Genomic DNA, 27,204 nt, shown 5'->3' with positions numbered 1-27,204 from the left:
AACAGAAGATGCAGGGTAGGAAACGGTGGTCAAGGATATGCTGGTTTCTGGAAGGACTGTGAAAGAAGTCCAGCATAAAGGAGTTTGCTCAGCATGTCCAATCACCTAAAGGAAGTCTTTACTACTAGCCAGTAAGGTACATCTGAGAGGCTTCCAAATCCTGGTACAAGATGTTGGGTAGCACAACAGGTCCTATCCTGTTGAATGGAACCAAAGATGGACCTCGGGAACATTCCCCATTACCAAGTTAGCTCTGAACCTACAAGACATTCAATGAATTTACATCAAGATTCCCATTTTTATTAAATAATATTAAACTGGCAGGTGAGGGAAATATAACTAAGGTTTTTAATGAAGTCTGATACTCTTGTGGCAAACATTAAATGGGTTCAAACAATAGTACTAGGTGGATTTTGCACTTCAAGATAAGAACTGAGGCTACTTATTTCCCCCATTTTTAGCCCAGCTGGACATACAAATAGGTCTTCAAATACTGGCCAAAGTACTATGTGTCAGGGCAAGCCTATGAGTGTCTATAGAAATTATAGCTTAAAAGACAAGTCTCCAGGCAGCTCTGGCTTACCTGGAGAACACAGCTGGGCTGGAGACGTTAGGCAGTCACAAACTGGGCAGGTTCTAGGAATACGGATAGGACAACTGCTCCCCATCATGGTCTAGAGTCAGACCTCCTCTGAAAAGTTATAGTCTCTAGGCAACTTATTTTAGAAAAGGCATTAATATGCCATAGTAGGTCCAGAAAAAGGTAACCAGGATGGAAAAAGGAATGAACATTGAGCTTGGAGAAAATGTTGCTCTAGGTACAAGCTCGGTGTCTTTTAAGATCCGAAAGGTAGGCTTCTCCAAGGGCCACACTTCCAAGAGCCCATTTAGAATTCACTTCAAGAAAAACTTCCTAACAAGAGCTCACCCAAAGAAGGGGATGCTTTCAAAGGAAACAGGTACTTCCCTCACTGTAGCTCTTCAGACCCTTGTCTGATATCTTGTAATGGGGGCACGGACTGGCCTCAACAGCTGTTCAGGACTCTTCCCACTCTACAATTCTAAGATCCCATTTGTTTTTCTGAGCTGTTCTTATAGAGCTCAAAGATAAGCACAAAGCGTACCCCGACCCACACAACACGATATAAATGGCAGCTTTTGCTACCCCCAAAGGCAAGTTTCTGCCCTACATCTGTTCAATTCTGCCATCCTCACCGTCTCCAGGAACTGCTCCACTACCTCAGTCCAAGGTCAATGCCAATCACTGGGCAGCTGCTTTTATCGGTCTCCCATGAATCTTTTCTACCTAACTAGACCATAACCTTAGGATATGGACCCTCTCCTCCCACAGGACCGAACCCAAAGAACAGATACAGGCTTATATAGAGTCCAGTCATAAAAAGTGGGCAAGGTACTATTAATATTTTATATATAGACTCAAGTACACCCGAGTACTATTAGTCCCGTTAAAAGTGGAGATGAGGTGCTGAAAAGCAGGGACTCCCATTCTCTGCTTTCTCTTGGCTCTCCTCCTAGCTCCCTGATCCCTCCTTTTATCAGTCCTCCTAGGCCCTCATTTCTTGCCTATTCACTTGAGTCCCCCAAGACTCTCTGTTGGGCCCCCCTTTCTAGCTATACCTCAGCTCCCACCATTCAAGTACTTCTATAAAACAGACTATTTTCCAATCATTAAGACCCATCCCTATTCTCTGTCCAAAGTTCCCATGTCAAATCACTGATGTTTAGAAATTTCAAATTCAATATGTCCACCACATAATTCATGGCTCACCCAATCCCTTTCACCTTCTCAAGTCGCCTTCTGAGGCTAGTGTTCTTCATTCCCCTGCCTCATATCTAGCCCACAACCAAAGCCTTCTCAGCTGTAATGGCTTCCCTTCTCTTCACTCACACTAAGACCACCCTAATTCAGGTTATCACCTGGTCCCATGAACCAACCCTCCCCCTAAAACACACCTCCTCAGTCCTTCTTCCACTTATGACCTTTTTGCCCATCTCAAATCTGAGCCACGGTGTTTCTGGAGGTGTTCTGGCAGTGTTCGCGCACTCGAAGTACAAGGTGCAGATGTTGGGAGATCAGAGTGGAGGCCACAGTGAAGTTGCACAATGCAACACTGGCGAGCCTTGCCAGAAACACCTCAGATTCATTACATTTGATTTCTAATTTTTGGTTGTGTTCATTCCTTTTACTGTCACCAAAAAAAAATTTTTTTTTGCAACCCCCCACCTTCAGTTAGTTACACAACCCCATATGGGGCAGTAATCAAGAGTTTAAGAAGCTTTTTACTTCTCAATGGGGAGGGGAGGGGAGAAGGGGAATCTAGAACTCAAAAGTTTTAGTAACATGTTAAACTGGGAAAAAATGAAATATTAAACTTTTAAAAATAGGAGGGAAAAAGCTTTGCACTATTTGATGTTATAATTATGCAAAATATGTTGAACGGTTCCAGCCCAATGGAAATATGTAATATGAATTTGACTTGTACTAATTCTCTTGCCCATTTGCCAGTTCTTTTCTTAAAGGGCAGTTCTAACCATATTGGCCCATAGTGGCTCTCTTAGCTCCAGGACCAAGTTCTTCCCCCCCTCCTCAACCACTTCTTGGTTTCCTGTTAAAAGTCAGTTCAAACCCCACCTTCTCTAAGAGGCATCTCCTGGAAGACCAGCCTCTCCCCATTTACTTACCTTGCCTCTATCTAATTATGTTTCTAGTCTCTCCCACTAGAATAGAAACCTGAGATTTTCAGCACATCCCCAGTCCCTCAACAGGGCCCAGCATCCAGGAAGCCCTTTCCAACTGCTGGGACTAATGTGCCCCCTTCTCACAGAACTCGGGTCGGTCAGGATCCAGTCTGGTCCAACACTCTGCCCAGTAAAGATTTTTACAATTCAACTGAAGATGACCACGGTTACCTGGCTTGAGAAAGTATCTAACCCATGATTGCTCACCCCGATTCCATGGGATAATAGTACTCATTCTTTCCCTCTCAGAGATGCAGATCAATTAATTCAATAATTTAAGAGAATATAAAAATAATCATAATAAGTGTATCCACAGTGAACTTTTTAAAACTGCTTTACAAAAAAAGTTTTTAATACATCATGCATACATAAATTCAATGTTCAAAATAAAAAGGCCAAATTCTTGGCTCTCTCCAAAACTATTTCCAGTATTTCAGTTCTGTGTATACAGGTATACAGACACTGATGAAGCAGGCAAAGTGGAAAAATAAAGGGTAAAAGATGATGGTGAGGGCAGGCTCAGGCTTTGTATTTGTAACTCTTGCTCACAACTGCCAGGGTCTAGTAAAATACATAATTGCACCAGGCCAAATGACTTAAGAATGTACACCGGTAGTAAGGAGAGGATGAATGGACAGACAAAAATAAGGCATGTACTCTGGTGCTTGGTCAGTTGAAAACATTGCAAACCATCCTGATATCCTTCTGTGCATCCTATAATCTAATACAGGGGAAAGAGTAAACTCCAAGGGACTAGTTTCCCACATCTCCAAACCTAATTCCTCACAGGCTTTTCCGATCGGTGCTGTCTAGACTTCGTTGATCTTTTCTGAGGAATTTCTGAAGAGGTCAGGAAAATGCATTTGCCAATGAAACTGTCTTAGTAGCTGGTGCTAACTGGGACCGATGCTTTGACCAGCACAGATGTAGCACCCAAAAATCCTGACTTGGGGTTTCTAGACACTAAACACTGTGTTAAGTTCAGAGGAAAATGGAATGGGGTATTTCAGCATAGTGTTAAAGCAGCAGTGGTAGGAATCAAATGGTCAGGAGCATTATACTTTTCCTCTAGAGAACAGTATATTTTGTAACAAAACAGCGGCTGTGCTTCTTGGTGAGACACCTGATTCAAAACTAGCAAGATGATGTTAGGTTAAGAACTGATAGACAGTTAATCATTTAAATACAAGTAGAGACCAGATCTTTGTTCCCTAATCCAGGAACACGCCCCTCTCCACACCCCCCAAAAAAGTCAGGACTTAGAACTGTAGGAATACTGATTGAGTCATTAAGAAAAGCATTACACAAACAATTAGAAGAGAAAATCATGTTTAAAATAAAAGTTCCTCGTCAGGAATATTTGCTCCAAGTCCTCTTGGTACCTAAATTGAGGGCCAGAACTTCAGCCTGGGCCATCTTTTGAAGCTGATACTTAATTACAGCATCAGCACCAATTAAGTAATGCCAAGGTCCCATTCACTTATCAATTCTTAGAAAATAAATCATCAACTTAAATCTTACAGAGGATGGATTAGGGAAGTTTCCCTTCCTTCATATAAAGGAACTTTTCCAGAGATCTTCAAAATTCCACCTATCAGTTCTTCTTGATCCCCAACCTGACTTACCTGGCTTCCTACTAGTGCCCAGACTTTTTCCTTTACAGATTTTCCTCAAGGAGGGAGAGGAAAGGTTGACTAGAGAAACACGAACCTAAGTGAGGATAGCACTTTGTGCTGAGAAGGACCCATCAAAATGCCCTACCTGCTTCTAAATTAGTAAATGGCAGCAATGGTCGTTGTCAAACAACTTTAATAAGTTGTTATGTTTTGGGGGAGAACGAATTTTGATCCTGTAATTTCAGAAAATCTAGCATTTGGGCTAATTTAGGCTCACCAAACCTCCATATAAAGTTGAAATTCAAGTAAGATTTAGTATTTTTCCCTTTGCCAGCCTCTGAAGGAATTTTTCTTCTGATTACTCTCAAAAACAGCAAAGCATATATTTTCCATAGCTTATAAAAAATACTTCTCTGAGAATGTTAGAATTTCAAATAAAGCCTCTAGTCTATTTTATACTGAATTCTGAAGTAGTCTCCCAAGTTCCCACCTCCTGACAACTTGTCAATTTTTATTTGTTGCTTGCCTTTTTGAGTAACCTAAATTAAGTCGACATCAGACACTGGTTGCTTTATCCATTAGTTCTTCCACATATAACTATACATACTATACACATATTACCAGTGACTGAAAAAACGTCTCAATAATCCAATCCACAAAAAAAGGGAAGGAAACACTGCCATTTTTAAGAGGAATGCTTTAAAAAAATACTTTAGCCCAAGATTAAGATATTATAATGTAATCTGACAAATTGCCTTTTTTAAACAAGTTTTTCAAGTTGAGTAAAATGGCACAGAAACCTTTAAACCCAAGGATTGACTACACAGAACTTTTCAGAATAAAACACTTTAAAAAAAAAAAAAAATACATATACACACATCATAGTTACAGCTTGACATTCTCAGCAACACAAAAGCCTGAAAAACCAACACTTCAGTAATAACATGGAGAGAAAAGATTCCCAAGAGCAACTATACAAAAGATGTGATTAGATTTTAGAATACAGACAAGGTGACTGACATTTAACATTCTGGATGAGACACTGAACAGCTGCCTACTGAAGCCAGACCAGCTTCCCTGAAGAGGCTTCATCGAGTGACACTATTTTTCCACACAGCAGGTTTAACGTGACTTTACTGAATGAATTTAAACAGGGGATACTCAATGAATGGGCAGAGTCCACCCCTCTATATTCATTTCTTTTAGAGGTTTCTCTTGACATAACTCAAGATTTCTCTTCACAACTTAAAAAATACTTCTGTCCTTTCTCTCACTTTGATTTAGGTTATATTCTATTATCATAAAAGCCACTGGAATACATCTCTTTTTTTTATAAGGGAAAAAAAGTCTGCATATTCCATTGTGGTTGTAGAAGGCTCTGGTAGTAACTTCAGACAACAGATCAGGGTAATTTCAACAGTTCTAGGAGAGCGCCCACTGCTCCAAAATAACCCTAGAAAGGCAAAAAAGCCAAGATACTTATTAATAAAGTACACCAAGATTTAAATGAATGTTCCTAAATAATTACTAAAATTAAAAAATAACTGGGAGATGAAGGTAATGGGAATGAAACTACCAAATCTAATTTCAAGAACAGTTTCATGTACTAAAATGTCACCAATACATGTTCCAGTTTCATCTCAACTATGATAAACCTGGACATTTTAAATATTTATCAAAGAGCTTTTATTGGGAAGAAAGTAAATGTATGAAATATATGTGTGACATTTCTAATCAAACTTTTGAAAACTTACTTGACGTAATTTTGGATGAAATAAAAAAAGCATGACTTTTGAAATCTCTGAATGTCTTGGTTCTCAGTATTATCATTCTTTACTGAATTTACTTCTTATTAAAATATGTAGTTTTAAGACTTTTCTGACAGTATTATGTAATTTTTTAGAATGGGTAGATTGGAAATGTTGCTTGTATGCTACCATATAGTTGACATGCGTTTTGTATACTTTTTATTATTTTAATAGTTCCATGCTATGTATATATCATAGCCAACCTATTGCTTATAAAAAAAAAAAAGAAAGATAATGTATTTACACCCACAGTTACAAGTTTATAATGTATTTTTCTATCTTGTTCTATACATATGGTACATAACATTCAAAAAGAATTTTTTTTCCTGATTCAGAAAAGAATACAAAAGGCAAATCCCATAATTTTGATAACTGAAAATTTCCAATTGTTTTGCAGTCCTTTCTTACATTTAAGAAATTTACTTACATTGAGTCTTTCTTGGGCCTTTTAGTTAGCTACTGAATGAGTACATCAGATACATTTGGGTTTTTAGTGGGATTTTAGCTTGCATTTTAATTCTTTGGTTCTTTGCTGTTTCTATTAAACCACGGCATTATTTTAATAAATGTTCTAACACCAACCTATTAACTCTGAACTCTGTTTATTAACCTATACGTGTTTAATTAAAATCAATAAATAAATACAGAAAGAAAAAAAAAATGGTCTGTGGAAAATACACTGGATCTTATTTCATATAAAGATTATTTCTAATTGTTCTGCATGGTTTGAGATTTCTTGTATCAAAGGTTTCCTGCTTCAGACATAACTTCGAGAATGGCAAGATAACCACAGAGAAATGATGCAACCATCGTAATGATTTTGTTTTATTTTAGTATGAAAAAGCAGGCTATTTATACAAAATTTCTCTATTTTCAGCCAAAAACTGGGAATTTTCTTTTTCAATACACCAAAACCATTTTTAGCTTTAACGCTACATACCTTAGACTACATTCACTGACCCCATGTTGAGCCCTTCCTCCCCAAAAGAATGAAAATCATCAATGCTCATTATTTTATACCTCAAAAATTATTAATAGAAAAATATTAAGCATGCACTTCAGTTTTATTCATGTTATTTTAAATGGGCTTACCTCATGTTCTGAAAAAAGTGCTTTCAATTGCCCCTTGGACCAATAATCCAAAGCATACGCAAGAAGTCTCATGGAAATGGTATTAATTCGCAAAAAATTTCCAACAAATACCACCTGGTTAATATTCTGGGCACATTGGAAAAAAAGGGAATTAGATTTGAACATAGTTACCATTCCATTTTAAATATCACATACAAAGAGCATCTTTATGACTATTTAATCAATAAAACATTCTGAGGGTAGATGGGGAAGATTGAGTAGTAAAAGCATTTGAGTTTCAGGGTGATATTACCATTCATGAGTTTATTTATGCTATTTTATAAGGCTTTCCCAGTTCTAAGTCCCCATTTCACAGCATGCCAGAAATGAAGAAAGACACCTCTACAGAAAATAGGCTTCCATCTCCTTCCCCTTCACTACAAAAACAAACTAAATTATCTTAAGTTACTTGTCTTAGTTATTATACTACTTTAAGAACAACAAAAAATGCAAATAAATTTTAATTCATGGTTTAAAGGAAAGAAACATGGTGATATAAAAATTAAGTTTGTCTGCTGTTGGATTTTTTTCCCCTTTGTTTTTGGGGGAGGCAATCTGGATTAAGTGATTTGCCCAGGGTCACACAGCTAGTATTTGAGGCCGAATCTGAACTGAGATCCTCCACAGATCTATCCACTGTGCCACATAGTTACCCCCTAAAGTGAACTTCAAAGCTCACATCCTAAAGATACACCGATTTGTGAGGTCTCATGAATGCACATCGGGGATATTCTCAAATATAGGGTGCTCACCCTTTAAAAAACGTCTAATTTTCACTTTCCAAAGTAAAAAAGTACTCGGAGGGGGTGGACTTCCTTATTTCAGCCATAACCACACACTCCCAACACCAAACGCTTCCATATTAGCAGCCACTAAACCTGAAAAGCAACATATCCAAAAACATGCTACAACAAAGGTAAAACATCAAAACAGCCTCTCCCCCCTCTATCCATAATCAAGGAGGGTTGCAGTTTAAAAAAAAAAAAAAAAAAAGGATCTACGTTTTAGGATCACATCATTTGAAGCCAGGAGATTCTTATATGCCAAAGTCCTTACTTTGTAAAGAGAACATTTTGCTGGTTGGCTGGAGTCAGCACTTCCCACCAGTGAATTTATAACTTTGTCCAGATAAAGCAAATTCTTATAAACTTCACCTTTTATATGGTTAATTTTTTTTCCTTATCCAGATTTGTTAAAGTTATAATCTCCCATTCTCTTCTAATTTTATTCTGCTATGACCTGTAATATTTAGGATACAATCCAATTGGAATTTGTTACAACATCTAAGAGATACTGATTCCAAGCCTATTTTTCACCAAATTGTTCTCCCAGTTTTTACCAAATGCATTCCTTTGTCTAGTGGACAGTGTTCTTGTTAATCAAACACTTGACTGCTGTCTGTTTACTTATTTAATTCATTCCACTGATCTACTTCTCTTAAGGAGGATAAAAAAAAAATAACTATCACATGGAGACAACAGAGATGCACTGTAAAAGATAAGACCCATAAGAAAAGAAAATGTGTCATTCATTGGATAATACTCCCAGAGCTTAGTATAGATAAAGCACTTAACAAATGCTTATTGATTTATGGTAAGTGAGAGTAGGCTACCATGTGTAGCCAGTGAGAAACACCAAATGTGTTCCTTGCCTGGAACACCCAAAGTTAAATTCACAAGGCAAGGATGAGGAACGATAGGTAAAGGGACAGAGGGTTGTCCTAGGGCAGAAAAGGAAGACCTTCAGTCCAGTGGGCTTGAACACCCTGCAGTGAAGTTTTGAGAGGACACGCCCAGGATGGGAGAGCACAGACAAACTTTCTAGTTAGAGTGAATACACAAATTTGTCTTCCCCCATTCTCAGCTCCTTGAAGGCAGGAATTGACTAGCTTTTTTGCTTGTTTTTAGGTAGCATAGTGGATAAAGTACTGGGCCTAGAGTGAGGAAAATCTTGAGTTGGAATCTAACCTCAAACATTTACTAAGCAAATCATTTAACTTCATTTGTAAAATGGGATTAATTTGCTGTGAAAATCAAATGAGATAATCACTGTAAAGTGCTTAGCACACAGTGAAGCTCTATATATTATTACAGTATAGTAAATACTTAATTCGTGTTGACAAGACTCCCAAATTCACAAAATCAGATTCATTTTAATATATGTGTATGATGGGGCAGCTAGGTGGCGCAGTGGGTAGAGCACCAGCCCTGAAGTCAGGAGGACCTGAGTTCAAATCTGACCTCAGACATAACACTTCCTAGCTGTGTGACCCTAAGGCAATTTGCAATCCCAACTGCCTCAGCAAAAGTGTGTGTGAGAGAGAGAGAGAGAGACAGACAGACAGACACTGTTCCCCCAAAGCATATGTAAGGAAATAGCCAACAGCTGAATTATAAGCCATGAGGAATGGAATGCATAGAGCACACAACCCAGCCCTTTATAGGTATCTTCCATTATATGTGCAACAGACTCAGCAACTTCAAGAAGGCAAAGACTTTCCAGACAAAACAAGCAACACTGCTTAAGAGTTCAAAAGAATGAAGAAAAACCACTAGGAAGAAGACAAGACTACAAACTCTAATGCCGACCACGTGGGACAGCTCTCCAAACGAGAACAAGTCAAACAGGAGGCACTCTGTCCAAGGCTCACCTAACTTTCAAGCTTACTCTTGAGTCTTTTCATTGAACCCTGACCATAAAGTCTCTTCTGCGTTTAGCCAAGACTTGTTTACTTGTTTAGCCAAGTTTCTCCTCTTGTCACTTGTCCTGATGTTGAGTAACTTCAGGGTATTAAGCAACACTCCTTTTTTTACATCATAACCTATGTTCTGATCAGTTCCAAAGCTGGGGGCTCGATTAATCTCCAGAAGCCACGGCTTCAGTTTTCTGTCCAACAAAATATCAAATCCCAGGACTTCAACCTCTCTACACCTCACTCACCTTATGGGAGGAGGAAAGGGGAAGGGAATTAGAGTTGGATATGAAAATCTCCTTTAAGATATCTTCCAGTTCTACAAGTCTATGATGTTAATAAATACCTATGTCCAAATTCCCTTCTAATTTCAAAGTTAAAAGATTGTTTTATGAAGCTAGAGTGTACCCAAACAGCCAAATTTCTGAAACAAAATTTACAATTTGTCTGCTACATCTTAAATGGGATACTATATAACTGTCACTGTCCATGTCAAGTTGTTTACAAAAATAAAGTTAATTCACTGTAAAAGCAAGGATTTCTGAAACTGGAAAGAAGGGGAAGGTCAAAAGAGAAGGGTAAAGAGCAGAGATGGCTATTGCTCTGTTTCCTCCTTCCCCAATATTAAGTTTGAGGTCAAAAAACTGAATCAGGGTCCACCCCTGTCTTAAATCAATCCACTCTCAGGAGCTTTGTGCCAAACATCTTCATTCCCAAAATGAGGGAGGGGGCAACATAGTCAACCAGGAACTCTTGGAATAATGGGACTCTAGGTGCCCTCTTTTTGGTCCTTGATTAAAAGAAAATGGATTACTAAACCTGTCCCCAAAGGGGAGATTAGGACATCTAGGGCTCTTTAGGAAAATAAGGTGACAAATGATACCTCTCTCCAAGATAAGCCACAAAAGAAAAATTTGCTTGTAAGGGCTTTTAATTAAAACCTACAGATACTTAAAACTATCGATAGGAAAAGAAAGGAAGAAGAGAGGTTAGCAAGCCACAGAAGAAACTAAAAAAGCCACCCTGTCAGCCACATGCAGCCACAGCAGATGGCTTTCTCACCCCCAAGTACCAAGGGAAGGGGCAGACACACACATAGAAGGTCAATTCTGGAACACAGAGCACTCTGAAGACAGGAAGGGAGGTCATCTAATGGCCAGTCTCCATCTCTCCCTTTCCCTTCTGCTGACAGAAGCAGCATTAGGAGACAGCCAAGGAGCCTAAGACCAAAAACTTTCCTTACTTTGACTTGAACAGGTCCCTGCTTCTGCCTCCTACCCCTGGCAGGGCAATTACCATTTGCTTTTTCTGAAGTCCAGTTCTCCCCTGATCTTACGGTAGCATTATACCCTCCTCCCCCCAAAACCTCTTCTCATTTACCCCTGATACTGTCTGCTTCAGCACAATGCAGAAGGAATAGGAATGGCTGGTAAGATAAGACGAGGCTCAGGTTCATTATCAACAAGTTTTCAGAACACTGGCCTCTACTCCATCCTCTCACACTTCACTCCACACTAAGAGAAATGTGCTAACATAAAGAGAAGAAATCTGAAAAAATAACTCATTTTATGGAGCACTTAAAGGTTTTCTGACCTTTATAACAGCTCTATGAAATATCTTGCACAGGTTATCACCCCTATTTTATAGATGATAAACTGAGGCTTTACAGGATTTAAGTGACTCGCCCACAGTCCCAAGAATTCAAACCCGGGTCTTCCCAACTCCAGACACACCATTATCAGATTACTGAATGCTGACTTCAAACAGATTCTCAAATGTAGGAGACAAACCCTAAAAGACTAAATGCTTCTTTAACATTAAACTACACAACACTCTTATTGCCCGAATGCAGCGAAGATCCGTCTTGGTTCTTTCATAGCCCTGTACAATGCTGCTTGACATCAATGCAACAAGGCAGCACTGTAAAGAAGCTGAAAGCACCAAGAGAGAGAAGCCATCCAGAGTCTCCTGGGGCAAGCGACCCAGTTTTCAGGCTCCCTTCTTCCTCCACCTCCCAGCAGGTTCTTACCTTCCCTTGATCCCCACTTTGCTCCCCCACTGCAAGCCCGCCCCCAACCCCCACAGCACCTGCTGTCTTCTCCCTTCTCCCTCCCCCTTCTATAAATGTCACTTTTGTCTTCATTAATGCCAGAATCTGAAACTTGCCTCACGGCATGTGGGAAGTCTCTTTTCTTTCTCAAAGTACCACCAAGAGATTAGTTTCTTTTTATTACCTCATTAAGAGCACACATGCGTGCTATTGAGCCAATGTTGTTGGTGATGGTGATCAAAGTCGCTCTGGCCAGGTCCTCTTTGCTGACAGCCTCTCTTTTCTCCTTGCTCATCATGTTCCCAAAACTATAATGAGAATATTGAAAACCCAGCACTACATGAGGGGAAAAACAAGGCAGTGCAAAAGGTATTGGAAACTTAGTACAGTTAAACTCAATTTTGAAAAGAAATAAAATTTTTATTTTAAAACTATAGGGAAATTAGTCAAAGACAAAAATTTGTGTCAACTGAAATACAAACGTATCTTAAACAAAAAGACAGCTGTGTAATATGGTTGCATTGGAATTTTAATAATTAGAAATTAGAAAAATCCAAATATTCAACTGAGCCTTTTCTTTGCTTATCATCTCAGTCCATTGAAGTTCATTAGGCCCTCATTAGGTCCCTGAGGAAACGTCTGAGAAGACTGATTCATGGCCTTGAACCTCTTAGCTTCCATTTCTCTTCCTGTACCATCCCCAATCCTAAAAGAGGATGTTTTTTAACCGCTCAACTAGCTAGCTGTTCCATTTGGATTGTTACAGCAAGATGTGTAACACAAACCTGCTATGCAGAAAGAAGCAAAAATGTCTATTTCCTAATTTCCATAAAGTAGGTTTAATGAATACAGGAGAATCAGAGTTTTTAGTCAATACTTCTGGCATTTCTTAAAGTTTTTATTTAAATAGAATCAAATCTCTTTAAAAACTTCAGAAGAATTAAAACTAGTGTAATATTGAAAATTCTTTTTCTTTTACTATATTTTAAAAATGAATTTTTATTGATATCTTTTCATCTCAGCTAAATTTTCTCCTAGTATTTTTCCCTTTATCTTTCCCAGAAGCCTATCCAATAACAAAAAATGAAAAGAAAAATTAAGAATCAATGAGAGCCCAATAAATTAATATAATGAAAATATATATGATGTTCTATGAACCTCCACCTTCACACCTCTGGCAAGGAATCAGGAGATATCTACAATTATAATGGTGCTAGAAAAGTTAAATTGGTTAACTACAACTACAATGATTAATGCAAATTCAACACTGCAAACACACTGAAATAATAATCTATAGTGCAATCACATATCAGAAAAATTATCAAAAAATGGTGCTCAAAAATGTAATAGTCACATTTTTAAATTTAAACCTAGTCACAAAGCCAACATAAAAATATTTTATTTCCAAATATTTTGAGGTTCCCACCTCTCCCATAGCAAGTCTTACCTAGAAGCTACAGCCCAGCCTGGCAATGAAAACCTCTCATAGTCCCCTCCATAGATGTCTCGAACGAGTTTATCCACCTTGGTACTATCTCCACGAGACGCCATTTCAAGAGCCTCTTCAAAAGTGGTACAGCCAGTCAGAAGACAGCAAAGACCAAAAAAGGTTCCTCCCCCAAGACTTTGATTAAAACAAACAAACAAAAAAAAACAGTATCACACATTGCATCGTTTTCTCCAAACTTCAAAATAAAGACTGAAGAACTTTGTTATGTAACTAAAAACACCCCCCTCAAGGAACCATGAACCCCCACACCTCAGTTTATCCAGAGAATTCAGAAACATAGAGATGCCAGTCACATCTAAGAGCAAACAACACAAAAATGTTAACATTTAAGACAATTCATCTCCATGCTCAGAACACATTTACCATTTAATCATCCAAGACAATAAGTAAAGGAAGAAGTGAGTGTCCCAACTGGCATACTAACCTATGACACATTTTGCAATTGAACAATCTTAAGAGTGTTCATCTCATCTCAGATTCAGACAAATGAAGAATGTCAAGAAAATGGAAACTCTAAACTTTTAAGAAAGCATTAAACTAAAAGTCTGGGTATTAGCAACAATAACAAAAAATTAATGTATCATATGGTGAAATGATTTAAAATGTTCTCAAAAAGCATACTTTTCAGCTCTTTAGAAACCAAGCTAACATTAAAATTATGTTGATTACTTGCTTAATGGACCTTACCTGGTACCTGTAACACGTTTATAATTATCTTTCGAATATACTGCCAAGATGCTAACCCCAGAGCCGATGTTCACCAGAAGAAGAGGATAAGGATTTTTCAGATTGAAGGGTAACTTCCGACATTTTTCAGAATCAGCTGGGTTTTCAAAGTAATAGCACTGTGACCGTCCATTGAATCCCACAGAATCAATGTATAAAATTCCTTTAATTAAGCAGTCTAGTTCATCAAGTTTGCAAAGCTGAAGATCACCTATCTGTAATGAAATAAAAAAAATTGGCTAAAATTTTTTAAATGCTAAAGGTAAAGTCAAATCCTTCCAAGAGTACCTCCCTGCCGCGTCCTTCCCCCCTCCCCTCCAAGTGAAATCAAGGCTAGTTACTAAAGTATAGAACTAATATATGTTTTATAGAAGACAAAGAGCAATCTGTTTGGGGAAGGGATTGGGGGAAGGGAACAGAAGACTGTGCTGTACAATGAAATCTAAACAACCCACACACCTAAATATATTCTGCAAATGAAAGCTCAAGCAGGTCTGTTAAGCTGCTTTTCTTCTGCTAAAAACAAATATATCTTTATTAACTGGCCAAGTAGAAAACAAGTCATTCCTTTCATATGCAAAATATATTTTAAAAATTACTAACGCAACATGTCTGTTACAGAACACCCACAAATAATTGCACTTATAAACAAAAGAACTAAATTCAACACACTCCATATCAAGGGTCTATTCAGGTTAGTTATACTTTCACTAAAAAAAGCATCAAGAGGCAGAGACAAAGGGATAGCATTTTATAGATCACAGTTAAGATTAATACTATGAAATCGTCCTCAAAGGTTAGGGATGTGGCCCAGTGATGCTTATTTCTAATAATCTAAACAAAATACTTCCAAGTTTAAAAAGCATACAACAAAAGCATTTCCATCAGATGATCTGCTACTGGGAGTATTTATGCTAAACTAACAAGTGAGATAAGAACTGACTTAAAGAGGTCCTCAGTCCTTAAATCAGATGAAAGCTGAATTAAGGGAATCAGAGAATACTATAAGGCAGTTTGAGGAGATCTGACCTTAGCCTATGAGAACTATCAACTTCTGAGTTGGCCGAGGAGCAGCTCTACTGGCTAGGGAGAAGCATACTTAAAGTAAGATATTGGTCTGGGGATGTTGGACAGAAGCTGAGGGGCCTGAAGAGAGATGAAAAGCTGGAAACCAGCTAAGCAGAGCCAACTCCTCCAGGGAACAGACCCAGCAGAGAGCAAGGCAACAACACCACCAGCAGATTTGGGCAGCTCTGTGGCACCAGAAGCATGAACCTGACTGCATCTTACCTCACATGGGATCCTCCCATAAGTCCCTTCTTCACAGGAAAAGTATTTCTATTTGTGGACCTAAGTTCAATGTTTATGGGGAAATGTTTTATTATTTTTATTACTATGCTACTTCATTGAAAGTCATTGCTTTTGGAGGAGAAATAGATGATCTACTCCTTTCAGAATATCCTAAGATAAATAAAAATAAATGGTCATTTGATCGATAGTCCCCAGTGCAGAGCTGGTAGGTTCAAGGAGAAAAGGAAAGAAAGAAACAAGCATTTATGTCCCTGCAACGTCCCAAATAATGTAATTTACAAATATAATTTCACTGGAATCCCATACCAACCCATTTTACAGATGAGGCAGCCAAAATGAAATAACTAAGTATCTGAGGCTGGATGTGAACTCCAGGCTTTTAGTGCATCATTCACTATATCACAGCCACTTCCTCTAGCTATACAAAGTATTCTGTGAATGTAACCTATTATCACCATCATGACATATTACAGGGAAATTCAGAGACAATCATATTCTCTATGTCAAATATTTCTCCTCCCGAAAAGCTCAACAGTTTTAGGCCAACATCACATTGTGGCACATCAATTCTATTCAACCCAAAAGATTTTTGCTCTTCAGGGATAATGTAAGAGGAAGGAAAGGAGAGTTTTCTAGCATACCTCCTCAAAACATTCTTTTATTCATTCCTAACATCCATTACACTTGTGTTCTATAGAATTAGAATGCTGAGAACTTTAAAAAGTCCTTAGAAATCATCCAGTCCAATCCTCTCATTTTAGGGGTAAGGTGACTAAGCTTAAATAAAATCACCAAAAAACCTAACATCAAGATTTCCAGAGTCTCTGTTTATTATTGCATTTTACAATCTCTCTCTCTCTCTCTCTCTCTCTCTCTCTCTCTCTCTCTCTCTCTCTCTCACACACACACACACACACACACACACACACACAAATCTGTTCTTAGTCTGCTCTCTGTAATATTGGTTTTAAGACACAAAAACATAAATTTCAAATAACAATTAAGTTCGCTACATTCTTTCTAACATGGAACTTAGGTAAGACTGAGCAGGCTAATGTTACTAAGATAATTTATTTGAAGACAATATTTGTATTTTTTCAATTAATATTTCCCTGTCTTCCATTAATTCTTTAAAAAATAAAATTGAGTCATTTGGTAATAATTCTAGAAATAACTTAGGAAGTAAAGATTACAGACTGGGATATATGGTCTTAGCTTTGAAAACTGCTTTTCAAGCATTTTCTTCTCTGTTTGTGTTTATTTTTTTTTTTTTTAATATTCATCATAGAGACCAAAGAAAAAAAAAGAGACCCCCCCCAAAAAAAATATATATATATATACTTTAAGGGCTGATTCTTGCATTGCACATCAAGAAGCCAAAAGCTACATATATTTAACAGTCCCACTTTGCTATTGGTTTATTTCCAGATCAAAATTAATTTGAACTTGATTCAAAAAAAAAAAAAAAAAAAAAACCCCTCTAAATTTAGAAGGCCAGGATTTAAAATAATGAAGCAGATGGAAATATTTCCACCATGACCTATTGTACTATTTTAAGAACAAAGCATTATAGACTATAAATTGTATATAAGCTAAAAAAAGAATGCATACTGTAAGAAAATCCTGCTCAAATTTGTATGCTCCACCTCCAGTAGCACAAAAGACAGTGTGGAGACTTGAGAAGTTTTTATCTCTGCCCATTTGAATAAAAGCAGGCATGTCATGAGTAGGAAAGCGTATAAAGTGTAGATTGCCTTTACGTCCACACAGGGTCAAATCCTTCAATTCAAGGTGGACATCCCGAATGCCTGTGGACCCATATGCCACGTTTGAGGTTAGGTATTTCCTAATGCTTTTAAGACTTTCCACTTCCTCCTCCTCTTCTTCAGCAGTGATATCTTTGGGTTCGAAATAAACCAGCTTGACCAGGGTTCCACCAATATCCAAGCCAAACCACGGAAAGACTAAATGGGAAATAAAAGGGAAAAAAAAGAAAAAAATTTCTTATTTTTTTCTGCAGCTGCAATAACCAACAACGATAAATTGTAATTCTGCCTACCAATTAAACTAAGCAATCTAGGTTCACTCCCTACAGTTTTACAAGGTGACTGTGGATTGCAAAAATTTTAATTACCTTATTTCCAATATAATTCTGGAGAATAATCTTATGCTTATTACATATTCTTAGCATAGGCACTATTTGGTGGTAAAATGCACTATTTTAAAAAGGTCAAAATTTAAATGGAACTGTCCATACTTTTACAATTAAATTATAAAGTTCCTCTCATTTTCATATTTAATTGACAAATCTAGAGAACATCAAATTTAAAAAGTCATATTCCGATCAAAAAGAAGGCACACTTCTCTGAAGGCAGCTTTGTGCTAACTTTTACCTTATTTAAGTTTTAACAGTCAGGAAGATACAGTGATCTGAGATAGTTAAAATTTCTCAAGCAGGACCAGATCTTAAAAACAACTAAACAGAAACTCATCTCAGAGTATAAGGAAAAGTACACAGTAAAATAAAATCTCAGAATCACATATTTAAACAAAACTAGGACAAAGGTCAAATTTAGAAAATAAAATGAGCGCTCTATTAATCTATAGGATGATTTAAACAATGCTGAATTTCATAGTCAAACAGTTTCTATATTTAAAATAATGAATCATAAACACAAACATTTGGAAAAATGGCTTTAGGACTGCTGTTCTTCCTTACTATCAGCCTAAGGGAAGGAGAGCTATATAGTTCTAGCTTAACTACAATGGGGAGGGAAAGGTAGTGCTAAAATTAAATTCTAGTGCAATTGAATTGTCCTTCTAGGTCACCAGAAATAAAGAATGCCAGGACTTAAGTTTGCAATCTAAGAAAAACATACTAGTAACAGGAATTGAATTGGACAGGTTGTTTACCTAAAAGGGGGATTTTAAAGGCGAGTGTGAAGAAAGAAAAGCATGAAAGAAAACTATATATATATATATATCATGAGATCAAAGGTTTAAAGCTGGAAGAGATCATTTTACAGGTGACAAAACTAAACCCAGAGACATCAAGTATAGTCAGAAACAGAACTGGGAATACAACCCTAATCTAAATCTAGCACTTTTGCCACCGTGTGCAAAAAATATTCTTTTAAAAAGGGAATACAGAAAACAGAAGCAATCAAAAGTAACACCCTACATACCTTCCCTTTGTCCTTCTAAGCCTACACAGCATTTTGGTTTCCCGCTTATTGCTCATACACTAAAAACGACTAACATTTATATAGCTCCCTAACAACCCCAGGAGATATTATTATCCCCATTTTACAGATGAGGAAACTGAAGCAAATAGAGGTTTGAGACTTGCCCTCAATTCTTCCTAATGTGAAGCTTGGTACTCTGCCTCATTAAAGCCCCACTGATCTCAGCATCAGAACATAATTATCTATACATGCAATGTAGCACTGCCATAAAGGATCCTGTAAAACCAACCAATTAACAAGTATTCATTAACCATCTATAAAACAAAGAAAAACTGTCCCTAAAACTCAAGGATCTTACATTGATATCACATATAAAAAAATTTAGTGAACCAAATGACGTGCTTTTATCAACTTTTAAGGAATATACAAAAGTTTTCTATTATTTTATTCTCCCAACCTTTAAAATTCCCTTTCACACCATAGACCATAACAATACAAATGCTCCAAAACATTTATTTGCTCAAGAAAAAAAAAACCTACTTGACCTCATATTTTAGTTGAGAAATTCAAAAGAAAGTCGCAAAACAAAATAAAAGTTGTCTGAAAGTATCAACAGAAGAAGAAATTTAAATCATCCTAAATAGTAAAGAGAGTTTGAGAATCCAATTTTATATTCCTTGAGGCTGAAGATCATTTTTTATTAAGAGTAGTTTACCCTTTAAAGTCAAGTTTTCCCATGCTGGAGTAACAAAGAGTATAATCAATATCTTATTTTTAAAAATGTATATTCTGCAGTCCATCACATGAATACATCCTCTTAAAGTACAAAAATACGAAAGCTCTATCTAGGTTTATATGTAAAATGGAAGATCAGAAATTACACATAATTAAAATTCATCCTTGCAACTGGAAATCAAGTGGATGCCCATCAGTGGGAGAATGGCTGAATAAATCAGTATATGAATGTAATGAAATATTATTGCTCTGTAAGAAATGATCAGCAGGCTAATTTCAGAGAGGCTTGGAGAAACTTATATGAACTGATGCTGAGTAAAATGAGAACCAGGAGAACATATAGTATACAGAGAAAACAAGATTATGTGATGATCAACTGTGATGGACCAAGCTCTTTTCAACGATAGATGATTCAGGCCAATTAAAATAGTCTCCTGAAAGAGAAAGAGTAATCTGCATCCAGAGAGAGGACTATGGGGACTAAATGTAGATCACAACATAGTATTTTCACCTTTTTTGTTGTTTACTTATTTTCTCTCTTTTTCCCCCCTTTGACCCAATTTTTCTTGTTTAGCATGATAAATGTCAAAATATGTTTAGAAGAATTGTACACAAAATTTAATCTCTATTGGATTAGCTGTCTAGAAGAAAGGTGGGTAGAAGGGAGGAAGAAAAATATGGAACACAAGGTTTTGCAAGGATGAATGTTGAAAAACTATTGTTACATAAAAGCAAAAGTTATTATTTAAAATTTTTTAAAGCTATTATTAAATTTTTAATAAAACAAAATTAATTCCTGCTAAAATCCCAGAATTTCACTCATCTGACATAAGAAAAATACAGAGTGCACCCATATGCAAACGGAGCTAAAAGTCTGAATGCTACTTATAGCAAACACTTAACTTAAATTCCTGACTCTGGTCTCTGCTTAATGATACAAGGTATTCCAGAAACATTTTAAGCTTTAATATCTTAAAACCACATTGACACTTTTGGTACCTCCATTTGTTAATTACATAAATCAAATTAATTTCTCCTACTTTAAGTTTCCATGTCCATAAAACTTTAAAATATGTACATTATTAAACTTGTTAGCTTTTTTTTACTGTTTGAAAGTAGCAACTTACATATACCTGAGAATTCAAAACACCTGCACCCTGCTTTTGACAAATTAAATATTGGAATTTTTCAGAAAATTAAAGTAGAAATACTTCAGTATTTCTGAAAAGGATAAAGATATTAAAGGAAAGGAAGGAAAGATTAAAGGAAAAAAGATATTAAAGAGAAGATGGATAATAAAAGTTACCATATATGCCTTTTCATGGTTTCTCATTTTAATAATGGATCAAACTGTTCATCCTCACAAAAAACGCTATGGTGAAAGGTCTATTAGTAGTTAAGTTTTTTGATGATTAAAACTTAATCTGCTATATAATCTATAATTCCATTATTTTCTAATGTTTTGCCAATCTAAAAGCTCAGGAAATATCATTACTCTAGTTTGCTTTGTAAAATTAAGTCAAGACAACATTAATAAATCTACTGGATTATTCATATCTTCCAAGGTCTAAGCAAAGCTGGCATAATTTTCTTGATAAGCTGTTACTTGCAAAACTATACAATAAAAAGTCTTCACACTTTTACCTCCTTGAAATAATTCCTTTTAACTTATTAAGTGACACAGTTGCCCTTACATTAATTATGGCAGAATTTTAGTGTTTCACACTAGAATTTTCCCTTTGGAAAAGCTGAGTTTCTGAAATAAACTAAGGCGTTTATATTCTGAATCATTTCCCCAATGGAAATTATACAGTTATCACAATAAGTTAATATCCCCGTTATTTTTTAAAGCATTATTTACCATCCTTAGGGGAAAGGTATAACCCATACACATTATCATTAAGTTTCCATATGCAACATATAAATAAAAGGTAATCAAATAATGAGAGATGCTTATTTCTGCTTCCACAAAAAGGGTAGTAAATCAGGGAATCAACGTATATACAACACAGCAGTCTCCAATAAGCTTTTGTTTGGAGATAATATATAACATTATTCAAAGAAACAGCGCGATGAGTGTTTTGAGAGCATACATCTCAACTGTTCCAATTACCAGCACAAGTACATAAAGGAAGAAATGCTCTCAAAGACTCAAAAAGACAATTACTACATAAGGAAAAGGAGACATCAAGTTATGAATCCTGAGAGACTCTGGATTAAAGCTTTAAACATAAAATGGCTTTTTAAAGAGCCAATGTGGAAAATCCTCTCCTCCTTCACCGCCCCCCACTCTTTTTACTGCCTACAGTACTAAATATGGTTTTTCTCTTCTCTCTATAATTTAAGTAAGATGTGTCTGATAACATAATATACAGTTCTTTTTACTTGTCCTCTCTCCAGATAAACAAGAGGGCAGAGATGCTGAAACCTGGAGCTATATTATTATTCAAATGTATGATTCCTATGTGCAGACCATTGAAGCCCCTAAAATACAATATGCACTACAACATTTTACCACCATATAATTCACTTTCCTTTTGACTATATTTAGATATTGCCAACGTTTTATATTCCTTGTTTTTTTCTGTGAGAAGACAAGCCATGTTTGCTTTAGGTTTATGTATATTTAAAATTGGCAAAAAAAAAAAAAAAACACTTTATTTAAAAGCAAAAAAACTAATCATTTTTTCACAAGCCTGGTTAGAGTTCCAACTAAATTGAAGGCTCTAGAGAGAATGCAAAGTGCCATGGCATCTCCCAACAAACTTAAGCTTCACCACACTCCTCTTTGCCCCAATTTGGCAAACATTTTATAACTTGGTGCAGGTTCCTGGCTCTGTAGTACTAACAAAAGGAGAAAACAAGGGTCTATGAAGTAGACCTGTGTTTAAGCTTCAAATCAACTCTGGAATAGAGGTGTGGAGCTATTTTAAAACCAAGTTATTAAACGGGCACACTGCAGCAAGGCTGGCACTACTTGAGCCTCAGTTCCTCGAGTGCGCTCCTGTCCATATGCCAGGTGTGCCTTCCTCACCCTCAGCCACAGGCATCTTTTTTTTTAACCTCTCCTAGAATCTGGGAAGAGATCCGCCTCGGCCTTCCCTTAGCTTGTACATCTTCCTTTGGACTCATTTTTCAGTGAGCAGGCCTGAAAGCACCTGCTGCACCTCCTGTGTTAGTTACAGTTTAAGTTCCAACAAATTCTCAGAGAAAAGAGTGAAACTGTTAGTTTCCTTATTACCCCCCCCCCAATATAGCATGCTTACCCCTACCCCCAGCCTTTGTTCCTTCTGTAGACCTCAATTTGCTCCTCCTAATTACTCTGTACTTCCAAATCCTACTCAAATTCCTTGAATATATAGTTATTTTTTTCTCTAATCCCTCCTCCCCACTTTAAATAAGGAACCTTTATTTGTTCAGGGAGGATGATGTATACCTTGCTGCTACTCCTAGTTTTTCACCAACTTAATGTTTTCAAGTTGTCACATAAGCTTTCTAGGCCTCAACATCTATAAGGTACTATCAAACTATAAAGTTTATTCAGAGGAAAAATACTACATGCATTCAAGTAATTTGAATATTAAAGCAGGAGGCAGCAAATTAAAAGCCACATTATTTCACCCTTATATAGACACACCAATGAAGAGGATAAGAGATCAAAAATCAAAGTAAATCTTCCAAATTTCCCAGTCATTTATCCAGCAAAATAAAAATCAGCACAATTTAATGTCAATAAAGTGTCAAAGCTCTCTCTCCTCTTTCAACATAAATGATCGTAGCTCTAGCAAGTTTCAAATGTCAACAATTTTTTAGGCAAGTAAGGCAAGGTCAGCAACATGGCACAAATGGTTTTTTGCAATTGTATTGTGGGCCTAATAAGGTAACCTGATCTGTCACTCAGGTAAGAACACTTGAAGAAATAAACAAAAGGCGGGTTTTCTTCTCCTGAGAATAACTCACTTGATCTCCTACAAAAACACTAATTGTTAACTATATTCTCTCAAACTTGCTCTCTACAATACTTGTGGTACACAAGTGAATCTTCTCTCAGTTTCATACTGGATTAGGAAGTCATGCTCATATTTCAGACATAGTTATATATATATGTGTGTGTAAACTCATGCTAAATTCACTTTCTAGTCCAATCCTGTCTGCAACTTGGACATTTGTTTTCATTGTTTCCATTTGATGAAAATTCCTAAGCAGGCTGGGGATTTGTAGGGTTCCCTCTACTAATGAAACCGCAAGTCCAGGCTCTATCTTTATAATAATGCTATTTCTTCTGCATATGGGATGAAGGGACATCTCCACATTATAGAATCTTTAAGGAAATCACTATTTTTATCACCTCATTGGAGTAAATGTAATTCTTCACTCCTAGGACATGAAGTGAGAGACAACATCTAATTCATTAAGATCAGGAAGCAAAATGACTAGCAGTAAAAACATGCATCACTCTCAGAGCCAACCTCTGAGATTAAGTGAAATGTTAATGTGAGTGTAAAACTATAGCTTAAGGAGACTACACAAAAAATGGGGATTGGCCCAAACTCTTCTGAGGACCCTTTCACCCCTCCCCCCTCATATATGCACCAAAAAGCTGGCCTCATGACAAAGAATCCCTTCGGAAAGTTAAGTTTTATGCACTGAAATTAATTTAAATGTTAAGCTTAACTAGTCATTTTGTTATTAAATATAAAGTTCCTGATTAACTGCTTCAAAGTTGTTGTCATGCAACACGGGGTGTCATGCAATGGGATCACAGCTGAGGATTTCAGATTATGTGGCCAAGCCATTTTATTCTAACCATCACATCTGCGTTAAGAACTAGTTTCAGCCAAGGAGAGAGACAGAATTTCTCCCAGTTTAAAAGCTCAGGAGGGCGGGCAATTTCTCTAACTGCAGGGAAGGGCCATCCGGGCTCGAGGTGTAGGATTTGAGAGGTCTTTGTTCGTAGGGAAACACTAACAGGCCCCTGAAGAACAGGCCCGAGCAGGAGCAGCTCTCAGGGCACATCTGGAGAGTGCCCGCCTCCAAGAAGGGGTTTTTAATCCCACAAAAGGCAAATATCGAGGGAATCCACGGATGACCACCTGCAGGTCAAGCCCTAGGAGGGGTGGGGGCGAGGCGTGCTTAGTGTCCAGCGTCCAGGAAGGGGCAAGGGGGGGGAGGGGACAGCAGGGTCAAGGTTCCAGGAGCCCCCTCCCCCCTCCCTTCGGCAATAACAGGCAGAACTGTCCCGACCCACCTCCTCCCACCTCGCCCGCTAGGGTGGGGCCGTGAGCCCGAACCAGAAATCTACTTGGGGAGGGGGGAAGCCCCTCCCAACTGAGCTCCCCCAGGCCTGGCAAAAGCCCCAAGAAGGCCAATGCCTGGCCCCTCCCCCGCTCGTCTCCCCAGGGGAGGGGCGGTCCTCGGGCCTGGCGTTCAGGACCCCGTAAGTCCTTCCAACTCGGCCAGGGCACCGCCTAGACCCCTACCGCCCCGGTGACTCTGGAGACTTGCGGTGGGAAATGAAAGGGAGTAAAACGGGGGACACAAAATTTGGAGCTAAAGGTAAAAGGGTTCGGGGTTTTTCGGAGGAGAAAAGAAAAGAAGAGGTGGGAAAAGCAAGAGAGGCTGGGGGAGGAAGGAGGGGGAAAGGAGAAGGGATGGCGGCAGAGGAGGGGGTGGGGAGAGCAGAAAGAGGGAGGGACGGGCGAGCAGAGGGGGAAGATAAGAGGAAGGAGGCGGGGCGAGAAGAGAGAAGGGGGGAGGGGCGAGCAGAAGAGCGGGTAAGGGGGGCGGGGAAAGGAGGAGGGGGTAAGGAGAGGGCGGGGCGAGCAGAGGAAAAGGGACAAGAGGGGGCGGGAACAGAGAAGGGGGAAGGGAAAGGAGAGGGCGGGGCGAAGAGGGAGGGAGAAGAGGGAGCGAAAGAAGCGGAGATAGGCGGGGCGACACGCGGAGGGCGGGGCCAAAGGAGAAGGGAGAGGCGCGCCCCCACGCGCGACCCCGAGGCTCGCGAGCACGCGGGCGGGGGCGCGCCCCGTCTCCGCCGGCCTCCGCAGTGGGGCGGGGGCGCGCGCGCGGGAAAAAAACGGCGGACCGGGGCTGGGGGCGACCGGGGGGCGACGGGCGGGCTGGAGGGCGGGCCCGGGGCTCGGCGGCGGGGCCGGCCGGGCCGGGCCGGGCATCACTTACGCGGCCGGTTCTTCTTGAGGCTTTCCAGGCGCTGGCGGGTGGCGTGCGTGGCGCCGCTGTAGGAACCCGGTCGCTCCCGGTTCATGCCGCCCGCCGCTCCCCGACACTGGCTGTCAACGGTCGCGGCGGCGTTCGACGGCAGGGAGGAAGCGGCCGAGGTGCTGCTGGCCCGGCGACGGGCGGGCTCTCGCCTCCGCGGCTCCAACGCCGGCCCCCCGGGTCCCGGCTCTCCGGACGAGGACGACGCGGAGGTCGGCGGCCCTGGGGGAGTACCAGCTGCGGTAGCAGAGGCCCTAGCTTGATGCTCCATAGGCGCTCCAGGCCGACCCGCTCCCATCAGCTGCAGCCGCCGCCTCTCCCGCTCGAGCCAGCCCCCCGTGCCCACCGCCTCCCCCTCCTCGGCCGCTGCTGCCTCAGCCGACGCCCCGCCCTCCGCGGGGCCTCCTCCCCATGCGCCGGCGCAGAGCGAGCCAATCGCGGCTATCCGCCCAATGGGCTCCCGGGATGGGGGGAGAGTGATTGCATGGCTGTCCAATGAGAGAGGCGCGGGGTGGGCGGGGGGGAGGGAGCCAAACCGGCAGGAAGAGAAGGAGGGGGACCGAGAAAGGCACGTTCTTGTCCAATCGGCTCCGGAAAAGGCAGAGTGACGGAGGGTCCGCCCAATTGAAGAATGTCCCCGCCTTCCATCGTCCCGTGGGCGGGAAGACTGCTCTAAGGAAAGAAGGTGGAACTCGGCGCTCCCGCCTATTCCAGGCTCCCTCCCCCTGGTGGCGCTGCCCCGCCCCCTTCCCGCTAGGCTCCCCCTCCCCCCAAACCCTTCCCCCCAAATCATGTCACCTGCCAAAAATAACTCCAACCGCCCCCTAAAATAACGTCACCTCAAAAAGTTTTAAACCCCCCAGGACTCCCGCCAAAAATAACCTTCCAAACTCCGTCCTTCCCAAAGCTCCCCGGTTATTCTCCAAAATCCAGCTCCTTTATATTGTAAATTCACCCCTCGAAAATGTGCCTCCTAAAACCCCGGCTCCCCATAATGCCACCTCCCAGAAACGCTTTCAGCCCCCTCGGGATCCGCGATAATCTCCAAAAACAACCTCCCAGGCTCCCTGCGAGTGCCACGATTAGCCATCAAATCGCTCCCCTGAAAAATCATCTCCTGCTCCTCCAGGGCGTGTATTACCCGCCTCCCAGAATTCTCAGCTCCACCCCCCACAAAACCGTACCCTCAAAAATCAACTTCCAGAAGGAGACTTTGCAGTCCCCCAGCTCCCCCCCCCCCCACAGCGGGCCCAAAACACTGACAAGTAGCCCCCTCCCATCGCCCAGCCCTCCAAAAACAAGCTCCCGCATCCCAGCTCCCGCACAGCCGCCCCAGTTCCCAAACCCCGCCATTCATAAAAATAATCATCCCCAAAAGTACCTTCTAAGCCTCAGCTTCCCGTAACAAACTGCCCCCAAACACCCCTCAAACCCGGCCCCTCCCAAAACAACCGTCTTTCC

General features: G+C 39.6%; 1 protein-coding gene across 5 annotated transcripts; it reads right to left on the bottom strand.

Moving 5' to 3' along the window:
- Positions 1-3,078: 3,078 nt before the first annotated feature.
- Positions 3,079-26,111, bottom strand: PANK2 (pantothenate kinase 2). 5 transcript variants are annotated; one of them, XM_031949755.1, is made up of 6 exons: positions 25,705-25,785; positions 14,255-14,508; positions 13,505-13,681; positions 12,242-12,365; positions 7,277-7,402; positions 3,079-5,829 (listed from the first exon to the last, which is right to left on the bottom strand). In XM_031949755.1, the coding sequence occupies exons 3-6, from the start codon at positions 13,606-13,608 to the stop codon at positions 5,779-5,781; spliced, it is 405 nt and encodes a 134-aa protein (XP_031805615.1). In that variant the 5' UTR covers positions 13,609-13,681; positions 14,255-14,508; positions 25,705-25,785; the 3' UTR covers positions 3,079-5,778. The 5 variants fall into 5 exon arrangements, with proteins under 5 accessions (XP_031805615.1, XP_031805614.1, XP_031805611.1 ...); XM_031949754.1 differs by lacking the exon at positions 25,705-25,785 and adding an exon at positions 13,817-13,862 and having other exon boundaries at positions 14,255-14,365; XM_031949751.1 differs by lacking the exons at positions 3,079-5,829; positions 7,277-7,402 and adding an exon at positions 17,216-17,568 and having other exon boundaries at positions 12,312-12,393; positions 25,705-26,111.
- Between the last annotated feature and the right edge of the window lie 1,093 nt (positions 26,112-27,204).

Source organism: Sarcophilus harrisii, chromosome 2, assembly GCF_902635505.1.
Source record: "Sarcophilus harrisii chromosome 2, mSarHar1.11, whole genome shotgun sequence".
Classification (NCBI taxonomy): Eukaryota; Metazoa; Chordata; class Mammalia; order Dasyuromorphia; family Dasyuridae; genus Sarcophilus; species Sarcophilus harrisii.
The sequence above is the reverse complement of the archived record's forward strand: the minus strand, read 5'-3'. Positions and strand labels throughout refer to the sequence as shown.

Coding starts and splice junctions, on each gene's coding strand:
- PANK2 (XM_031949751.1), bottom strand. CDS start 26,041: ATGGGAGCGGGTCGGCCTGGAGCGCCTATGGAGCATCAAGCTAGGGCC. Junction 17,569..25,704: donor CCTCAAGAAGAACCGGCCGC/GTAAGTGATGCC, acceptor TTTCCCATTTAG/TCTTTCCGTGGTTTGGCTTG. Junction 14,509..17,215: donor TTGAGCAGGATTTTCTTACA/GTATGCATTCTT, acceptor ATTTCATTACAG/ATAGGTGATCTTCAGCTTTG.